The sequence below is a fragment of the Asparagus officinalis genome, chromosome 3 (assembly GCF_001876935.1).
Source record: "Asparagus officinalis chromosome 3, Aspof.V1, whole genome shotgun sequence".
Lineage (NCBI taxonomy): Eukaryota > Viridiplantae > Streptophyta > Magnoliopsida > Asparagales > Asparagaceae > Asparagus > Asparagus officinalis.
Genome location: NC_033796.1, coordinates 107,707,035 through 107,717,586, shown reverse-complemented (window position 1 = coordinate 107,717,586; position 10,552 = coordinate 107,707,035). Strand labels below are relative to the sequence as shown.

Genomic DNA, 10,552 nt, shown 5'->3' with positions numbered 1-10,552 from the left:
TGTACATTGTAGTTTTTGGAAAAAAATGCTGTAGCGCACAGAGTACTGTAGCAGAGGTGGGATATTGTAGTAATATAAAAATTCAAAAAAAAAAAATACTATGGTAGTTAAACCCGGGATTACTGTAGCGAGAAAAAAATATGACGCATGGTGTTCACACTAGTTTGGTTATAAGAAAATATCCTAAAATTTTTAAAACTTGTACTTACATACATTCACTCTTTTTTAGTGACACTTAAATACCCTAAAGTTATTAAAAGTTGGATTGAAATACCATGAAGTTTTTAAATCCGATACTTAAATACTCTAAAGCTCTTAAAACTTGCACTTAAATACCCTCAAATTTACATAATCGAGGGTATTAATGTGCATGTCGGAAAAACTTTAGGGTATTTAAGTTCTAGTTGTAAAAACATCAGGGTATTTAAGTGCCACTAAGAAAAGTGAGGGTATGTAAGTGCAAGTTTAAAAATTTCCGGTGTACTTTTTGCTGTCAAATACAAGTTGGAGTATATAAGTGAAAAGTCGAAACAATAGGGTATACGAGTGCTTTTGAGCCATGAATAAATTGTAAGTAAAAAGAAATAGCTTAAAAACTTTAAACTACACGTGCACATGCCGTGAAAATTTCTAAGTATTAGATACTATTTGAAAATAGTCAAGACCCACTTTCTTAACTCATCTTCACGGGTATTAGTTATGTACGGTTATTAAGATTTTATGGTAAAAACACCCCCATCCTTTTAATTTCACGGAATTTGTTTTCTGTGGTTTTATTCTATCCGCCTCTTTTCCTTCCACATCATTTTTTTATGAGTTTTTTTTTTCCTCCAAGCGCACTTCGCGTTTTAATCTTTTTAGGTGTCTTCATTTCTCCGCAGAGAGAGAGAGAGAGAAAAAAGCCCTGATTGCTCTATATCCAACGATGCCATGTTAGGTCCTGATGGACTTGTCATGCTCAATTTTTCTGATTGTTATAGAAATTGTTATATCTTGAAAATTACTAAGGGTAATAGTCAGCATGTCATGATTAATTGACCAAGTCCCACAAATCTAAAAGCACGACCTGGATATATGCCTCGCCGATCTCCTATTTGACCCGACTTCGAGACGAAAGGCGTCTACTACTTGGGTTCGCTAGGGGATGACAAGATAACATATCAACTTCAATAGTTGCACATTTAATGTTGAGTCAGAATCATCATAACTCTTTGGGCCAAAGTAATCAACTTCCTGACATAAACAGTTTGGCGTCCACAGTGGAGGCTCATCTTCTCCTTTTGAGAAGATGACTGATTTTCGGTTCCAAACTATGCAGAAACATCCAACTCCGGCTAGGTCACTCAAGTCCAATTGGATGAATCCACCACAAGGATTGCTCAATCTCTCCAGCAACAGTTCGCTTCATTCACGAATGAACAGCTGTACTTTCCCCAACTCCTCAGCAGTAAGGAGTTGGAGAGAAGAACTGGTGCTGAAAGATCAATATCGAACTGAGAATTAGATGAGAAGTGATGCCGAAAGATCAAAAGGATGGAAAAATTTATGATTGTAATATTTATGTTTACATAATATCCAAGAAGCTTACTTAATTATTTTTTTCATTTAACTTCATTGAAAATCTTATTTTGGTAAAAAAACTTATTTTGGTGATAATATTAATGTATCTTACTAACTATGATATAATATTTCTTACCAAAAAGATATTATACACATATAGACTCCCTGAGTTAAGATGTTTTAGACTCTTCTATCTTCAAATAGAAAAAAAAATGTTTTTAACAAATACATCCCCTGAGGATAAAAGAGTTAAAAAAAACACTCAATAACCTATATGCGAAAACAAAACTACTGGGGCAGTATGTTAAAAAAAAAGGGTCTATCTGCAGCAGTCAACCCTAGATTGAAAACATGGGTAAATGAGAGCAAATAACAGGGCATCACACATTTTAAACACAGGGAATCTCCTAAATTAAAAAAGAAAAGAAAAATAGGGATCAATTAAAAGGATCAGCTCCACATATAAAGAAGCCTGCAAAATCTCATGAAATTTACATTTTCCTGATCGATTCCCTCCCCCCATTTTTTTTAAACGAAAAATCAGTATTCGAAACGGACTCTACATTTGTCGATGGAACAAGGAAGCCATCTCCTCTGAACCAGATTCCATATTATCATCATCTTCACAAATATTTAAGTAGGTCCATGGACTGCTGGATGTGAGTGTTGAGGATTAAGCAATGCTCGTCGTCGTCCTCCTTTTTCAAGATATTAAACACTCTGACTACGTACTCGTGCATCGGGCCATAAATGTGAGAAGCACATGCCGCCTTAAAACATAATAGCTTCGAGTCACCTGATGCAAGCACACAAATGTACTGTTTAGCCTATGATGTTGTTTAAAAAAAAAACGTATAATTTATTCGCAAGGTAATCACTTCCTCACTCGGTTAACTTGAACTTGTCGTGGAAAGACAAGCAACTACTCTCAATAATTCAAGACACACAATAAAAGAACTAATCATAAAGATAAGGTAAATCCTTCTTTACACAGTAGGGTCTCGGGTTTCAACAGCGCGATGTAAAAATTTGAAGAAAAACTTCCATACCATTTGGACCAGCATCTATACGGACCAACTACCAAACTTCTGAGTATTGAGGCTCAGGCTTATTTAGGTATGTACAAATTTGGTAACATATGTAATATGATAATAGTTAATGGAGGACATGACCAATAACAGAAATGAAAGGAAGATTAGGATTCAGGAAGCTGACCCCCAAAATTTGGAACAAAGCCTTGGTGGTGGTGGTGGTGGTTGTCGTATATTTGTACATATTTCATATTCTACCCACAGTTTGAGATTGTGACAACATAAACACTAGAAGAAAATATCGATAAAGCAAATGAACTTTGGCAGTATTTTGACTTGCTCATAGGCCACGGAACCTGCAAGGAAATAACTTTTTGAATATGCGAGTGCATCCAAGGGCAAAGTAGTAAAATCATGGGTAATATGTGTTGGCTAGCACCAAGCTAATCACCTTCCGTGGTTGCATTATAAATAAAGAGTGTGCTTATCGCCAATTGACTACAATATTCATTTAAACTTTTTTGGCCCTTGTGAGTACATAATACATGTTAATTTTATTAGTAAAAGATCAAAAGAGAGCTGTCTACTCACTGGCGTTTTCTTGCAAAGACGAACTTCTGAAATGTCGCCTTTTCCACCACTCAAACCGAAGCTTCCATGAACCATTTTCCCTTGCAAGAGCTGCAGGGAATTTGCTGGAAGAGACAGTTTTTGTCCCTCCTCTTTCTAGATTCTTTGAAGTGCAATCTTCATATTCAGATTGTACAACTATTTGGAATTGAAGGAAACACGATGCAAATTCCTCCCAAATGCTACATTGCCCATCAGCAGCATCAAGATGCAAAGCTATCATCTCAAACATCATCAATGTACTGTAATTTCCTGAAAAGCAACTGCATTATGGAATGGTACTTTTTTCTGTGAATCACTGTCTACAATGCAATCTTACTGAAGTTGGAATGTAATGTTACGTAACAATTTTGGTCTCTAAACACTGCTCTGGCACAACTGGTTAGGTTTATCCTTCCTATTTTATATGGACAAATACGACTATGCTATCATTTTGGGTGTTGATCTGCTTTACTCTATCTTTTATTTGATAATGAACAATATTGTGGTTTTTAATATTGAGCTTCTAATGTAACTGTGCCATTTGTCATGTCTTGCCTTAATTCTTTATGTACACATTTTCATTTCCATGGCATATCTATACCGAGTTGTTGAGAGTTTGCATACATTCTTGTCCTGTTGTATCCAAGTTCATATTTGAATTTCTCTAACAAAGGCTACACAATATGGAAAGTTACTATGGTTCATATTTTCACAATAATAATTCAAAATATAAATTCTACACTCTTTGTTTCACATCTAATGATTAGATCCTATTTGAATGTTGGATCACCATGATATTATACCTGCGACATCAATGTATTGTCACCAAGGGTACATCATCAAAGTGTCTGATTGTATGACACTTTTAATAAGTCTAAATTTGTAGGAACAATGAATAATTTTGAACCACCCTGAAAAAAGGAACTCATGTGAGGTATTAGCTAAATGAATAAGCAAGACGATCGAGGTCCTATCAACATCCTGTGGTTTCTTATCAGCTTCTCAATAGCTAGATGGCTGTAGGTTGTCATGCTGAAAAATCAGTAAATGTCCCCTCTTCTAATAACAACTAACGTTGATAACTTAAAACACATGCTGTTCTATATCTGGAAGTACAAATGTTATAACTGAGATATTACTATGCTCTAAGAAGCAGGCATAACCAGGATCCATTAGAGGTTAGGAACCAATATAAAATCCAAGATGAAGCTTAAATGCCAAGCGACATTGGTGTAACCCTTTCTCATCAGATTGACATCAGATAATCCAAGAAAAAGCTTCAACAAAGATCTCCCACCTTGTTCGAGTTCAAAGTTTGAGACAATATAGACCAGTTGTAGGGGGAAAAAACTACTCAGGAGTATGTGTGGATCTATCTGTAGAGATTTTCCCCCCTTCTATTGTATAGAGTATCTACTGTAATAATCATTGCTGTTCTGCACTACTGTACCAAATATAAGTAATGAATTGATCACACTCTAGATATATTTCAGCTTTACTATCAAAATTTCAAGCTGTAATTTCTAAGGTGATACAAACCGGATTTGTGCATCTTTACTAGCCTTTCCAGAGACAGGTAACAGATAGGATCCCTCTTCAAAGCATTCTCATAGTAGCTACAGATCATGGTGATCTTATTTCTCTGAAAACACTCCAGTAATCTAGCCATTAGCCTGAAATATGAAATAACTATCAAGTTCAGAAAACCAGATCAACTTTTCAGTTTGAAAACGGAAATGAGTGAAACAAAATGAAACAACTCAAAAAGCACACATTTTGTCAATTAAAAAAAAGACTAAGATGAAACACATAAACTGATAACATGATCGTTTTCTGATAACGTGATGTAAAACGACATGATAAAAGATAGCATGATCTTTCCATAATGAACTATGGATTGAGAGCGTAAGGTGGTCAGTTTACTCAAAAGCTTAAGCAGATGGCCATGGATTAAAAGAATATCAAAAAAATCTCAAGACTCGAGCAAACACTCACAGTTGGATTTCAGGCAACAAAGAAAAGCCTCAATGAGAGATGAGTCAGATAACTCACTCAGAAACGTAGAAATATAGGGACATAGTGAGTGGGTGAGTGTGGACGGTGAGGCTTGAACTCAAAAGACTCTTGAAACTTCATACTCTAATACCATGTTAGATAACCACTTTATTCAAATGCATAAATTGCTGGGTTATAGGCTAACAATATATATCAGCCACTTATAATAAAGACCCTATTGATGCAACAATATGCAGAAAAATATATAAAGCAGGAGAAGGATACATTTAAAAAAGAAACAGAAAATTAACAGACATTGAAAGTAAGTATGCCCTACATCAAATGCATAGGATAAAAACATGGCTATCTCCTCATTGAAGAGAAACAATACCACAGCAACAACATACATATTTTGCATTAGATTGGTAAATGAAAAGGAAGGGCTGCAGCGGGAAGAGAGGACAAGTTGTTTGACTAAAGAGCATAGATGTTTAATTGAGGCAAGAATTATAGTTAAAAGAACATGCTGAAGTAAATACTTAAGTGTTCATAGACCAGTTACTTATTGCAGTTACAGATCTTTATTAATTAAAAAAGAATATGAACATATGAAAACAAAGATAAACATAGGCATCAAATGAGTTAACATAAAATCTTATATTTGCACTACAGTATGCTTGAAGAACCTGAAAGGTAGTGCTGAATCAACGTTATGGCATGAAGTCTCAAGTTCCTTAAATGCTTCTTCCACTCGATCACCAAGAAGCAAAAGCTGGTCAAGTATGAAAATCAGCACATAAAAGGCTCAAAACGCTGTCTATCAAAGGAGAAGAAAATCAAGAATGAATTATAGTACATAACTTGGTTATTGAGAGATAAATAATAAGCTTTTTCCTTTCTGATATATAATTCTCCTTCTTGAGACATTAAGATGGATTCTTTGTTGTTTCTTGATTCTAGTTTTATTTCCTTAGTTTTAATTTGATTTTTGTTGTTTCTTGATTCTAGTTTTATTTCCTTGGTTTTAATTTGATTTTCTTTCGAATTTTATAAGTTTATATTTAGCATGCCCATGGGTCGATTTTAGCATGTCTACAATGATACGAGTCGCCGTGCGAGCACCTTTGATCGTGGAATTATCAAAGGTGGGGTGAGAAGAGGATGACAGAAACACAAGAACAATTCAGTATGTGATGAAGGAAAATACCCTCTCTAGATTATGAGTATGAAAAGATTACAATCCCTCTCTCACAATCTCACTAGAATTGAAAAACAATCTCTCTCAATTCTCCAAGTACAATCTAATCTCTCTTGATTAGAATCTCACTTTGATTACCTCTGATTGATTAGAAATCCTAAACAATCCCTTATATAGGTGTAACAACGTGGATGACAAAATGATAAATAACCAAGCCCAAACCCAACAGGAATTCGTGCAAACAGAAACCCAAACGAACCAAGAAACCTTCGATGAGTCGACTCACGACTGAGATGAGTCGACTCCTCCGAAACTGGACAAAACACAAAACCAGCAATGACTCGACTCATGACTGAGATGAGTCGACTCGTCAGAGACTGATGACAAACGGCTGGGTTTCGTGAGTCGACTCATGACAGGCATGAGTCGACTCAACCTGATGAGTCGACTCATGACTATTATGAGTCGACTCACGGGCTGAAAACTGGATGCTTCGATTCTTCGATTCGCCGTCTCATTCCACGCTTCAACCTGCGTTCCACTGTGCTGTTTTACACCTCTATTCTCAAGCTACCATGAGAATCAGCTATCCTCAAGCTCCCATGAGGATCACTAAGTTCCGAAGAGAAAATACACCCGTATCATGGGTCCACCCTTTAGGATCTTGAAGTCCCGTTCAAGTTAGAACTTCAGCTGAGGAAACTCCCGAGCTCTATCTTTTCTGCACCACCTGACCTTGCTAGGAACTTGATAGCGATGTACAACTGAAAACGACTCCTTCGCTCCTTGCCTTGTCGTAGTCGTCTTCCGCTCCAACATGCATTCCTCTTTCAATGGCTTTTCTGAAAGTCTAATGCATAGCGAGACAAACTTCTTGCTTGCATTCACTAGCCTCTTCGCTCGCGTCGCCGTCCCCAAGCTTGTCTCCCTCGGAAGAGACGCCGAACGAAATATAAACTTTTCATCATCTTTGATGAATGTATACTTCTGAGTCCGCCTCTCGTAGATCGTATATCTATCCCATAAGTACAGATTGCCCAGTATAATCTGACAAACATCAAATGGAACTACGTCGCACGTGACCTCGTCAATATACGACTCGTGGAACGCAAATCTGACAGTGCATTGATCAACTACACCCAGTCTCTCCTTCTTCTGAATCCATCCCAATGGATAGGGTTTCGGATGCTTGACCGTCTTCAGACCCAGCTTTTGAACCAAGGCCCCGGATATCAAATTCTTCTCGCTGTCCGGATCAACTATGGCATCAACCAAACTTGTCTTCACTTACAACTTCAGTACAAAGAGCTGCTCTCGAGGGTCTTCGTCCTCTTTCGTGATCTGTTTCCCCACCATAAGATTGAGACTGTTGTTGGGCTCTGTCATCCCCGGGACTTCTTTCGGACCTTAAGCTATCATATATGCATTTTTCTCCTCTTTTTTCTTCAATCCTCTTGGCTTGAGATGATGATACTTCTCCCAACACCGATCATCAACATGTCATGTCTTCTCGCAGTGACTACAAATCAGTTCTGCTTTCCCTGGATCACCCTTCTTCTCCTCCTTATATTTGGAACCACTAGACTCGTCTCCCGTCTGTTTGGAGTCTCCCTTAGTCTCGTTGTTATTCTTCTGCTTGCCCTCAATAGCAATAGCCTTCACGCTCGTCTCTGTAATAGTCTCGATCGTGAATAATTTCATCTCCTTCCGGATGTAATCGCTCAATCCCGCCATATACTTCATAAAAACAGAATATTCCTCTATCGCAATGTTGAGGACCATCGCCTGCTGCTGGAACTCCGTGGTGTATTCTTGAACGGTTTGATTAATTCTTTGGCGTAAGCCGTACCATTTGTACCAACGCTCTTCGAGGAACCCTACCGAATAGAATTATTTCCTAAGTAGTTCTTTGAACTTGTTCCACGACACCGTCTTCTTCTCCTGCTTGCAATAGAATTTCCACCATGTCAATGTATGTCCCGAAAGCTTCAAAGTCGCGAACATGAGCTTCTCCTTGGATGAATATCCGTAGAGTGTGAAATAGATCTCCATCCGCTCGATCCAATCATCAAACCTCTCGACGTTGACACTCTCGTCATACACATGAATTTCTACTTTGAAGTCTATCTTCAAATTCTGGTAAGAACCCTTACCCCCTTGGTGTGAAACAGACTTAACAATACGGGCCTCCTCATCTGAATCAGAATCCTCGCCTTCTCCATCGGACTCCACAAGTTTCTTCTTGCATTTCGAAGAAGATTCCTCCTTGTTTTCTTCGTCTTGGACAAGATTGACGAGTTGCACGAGGGTCGAACCCATTGTCTCCATCTGCTTCTCCAATGCATCTCTTGGACAAGATTGACGAGTTGCACGAGGGTCGAACCCATTGTCTCCATCTGCTTCTCCAATGCATCTATCCTTGCTGAACTATCTCCTTCAGTCATCTTCTTCTTCCTTAATTTCTGGACTCCTAATAAAATAAGGATCTCGTCTAGCTTCTTGTATTGCGATCGAGTCAGGACCATACACATGATGCCCCCTTCACAAAATCTGATAGCTCTGATACTAACTTGATACGAGTCGTCGTGCGAGCACCCTTAATCGCGGAATTATCAAATGTAGGTTGAGAAGAGGATGATAGAAACACAAGAACAATTTAGTATGTGGCGAAGAAAAATACCCTCTAGATTATGAGTATGAAAAGATTACAATCCCTCTCTTACAATCTCACTAGAATTGAAAAACAATCTCTCTCAATTCTCCAAGTACAATCTAATCTCTCTTGATTAGAACAATCTCACTAGAATTGAAAAACAATCTCTCTCAATTCTCCAAGTACAATCTAATCTCTCTTGATTAGAATCTCACTTTGATTACCTCTGATTGATTAGAAACCCTAAACAATCCCTTATATAGGTGTAACAACGTGGATGAAAAAGTGGTAAATAACCAAGCCCAAGCCCAAACCTAACAGGAATTCGTGCAAACAGAAACCCAAACGAACCAGGAAACCTTCGATGAGTCGACTCACGACTGAGATGAGTCGACTGCTCCGAAACTGGACAAAACACAAAACCAGCAATGAGTCGACTTATGAATGAGATGAGTCGACTTGTCAGAGACTGATGACAAACGACTGGGTTTCGTGAGTCGACTCATGACAAGCATGAGTCGACTCAACCTGATGAGTCGACTCATGACTGTTATGAGTTGACTCATGGGCTGAAATCTGGATGCTTCGATTCTTCGATTCGCCGTCTCATTCCACGCGTCAACCTGCGTTCCACTGTGCTGTTTTACACCTCTATTCTCAAGCTACCATGAGAATCAGCTATCCTCAAGCTTCCATGAGGATCACTAAGTTCCGAAGAGAAGATACACTCGTATCATATAGGTCGATGAAGATGGAGGAAAAAGGAAGAATAAATACATCGACAGATTACAAATGAAGGGTAAAACTGTCTAAAAACATGGTCTCATGCAAGTCTCATGGGAGCATTCTTTGCAGTATATTCTGTGCAAATGATGCTAGGTAGCAAGCTTTAAAATAAAAAAAAAAGGTTATTTGCACTTAAATACCCCAACGTTTACCTTGTTTTTTTAACTTTGATACCCTAATGTTTCTTTTTGCCCAAAAAATACCCTAAACTTGTCCTCCTTTTTAACTTTGATACCCCAAAATTTCCTTAATTTTGCGGGCAAAATACCTCAAAGATCAACAAAATTTAACTTTGGTACCCAAACTTTAACATAATTAACTTTGATACCCAAAAACTTATTTTTTTTGCTAAATTTTGTTAAACTTTAGGGTATCAAAGTTAAAATTTTGTTAACATTTTGGGTATCAAATAAATTTCTGTTAAACTTTAGGGTATCAAAGCTAAATTTTGTTGATTGTTGGGGTTTTTCTTGGGCAAAAACAAACTTTAGGTAAAGTTAAAAATGATACAAACATTGGGATATGTTTAAAGAAAAACTTTGCGGGTATCAAAGTTAAAAGTGGAAGTAACCTTTGAGGTTATTTTTTTTATTAAAAATGATACGTGGGTGGCACATGACACCTTAATAGAAGTTGTAGTTTGGAATTTTTTTTGTCTTTCTGCAGAATACAAAGGTAAAGGTTTGAAAGGGGTTTGTTTTTTTTTAGAATTTGAGA

The 10,552-nt window shown here is 37.5% G+C and overlaps 1 protein-coding gene across 3 annotated transcripts in view; it reads right to left on the bottom strand.

Moving 5' to 3' along the window:
- LOC109835687 overlaps positions 1,948-10,552 on the bottom strand; it is a 16,052-nt gene continuing 7,447 nt past the window's right edge. Inside the window, exons 6-10 of one of the 3 annotated variants that reach the window (XR_002245644.1) lie at positions 5,885-5,970; positions 4,743-4,876; positions 3,183-3,473; positions 2,776-2,947; positions 2,244-2,356 (exon numbers count right to left, since the gene is read on the bottom strand). Coding sequence is in view for 2 of the 3 variants with exons in the window: in XM_020403683.1 (XP_020259272.1) it covers positions 2,184-2,356; positions 3,183-3,473; positions 4,743-4,876; positions 5,885-5,970 (684 nt within the window). In the remaining variant the exon portion in view is untranslated. Of the gene's footprint in view, positions 2,357-2,775; positions 2,948-3,182; positions 3,474-4,742; positions 4,877-5,884; positions 5,971-10,552 lie in introns of those variants that run through there. The other 2 variants (XM_020403683.1, XM_020403684.1) reach the window with 2 other exon arrangements.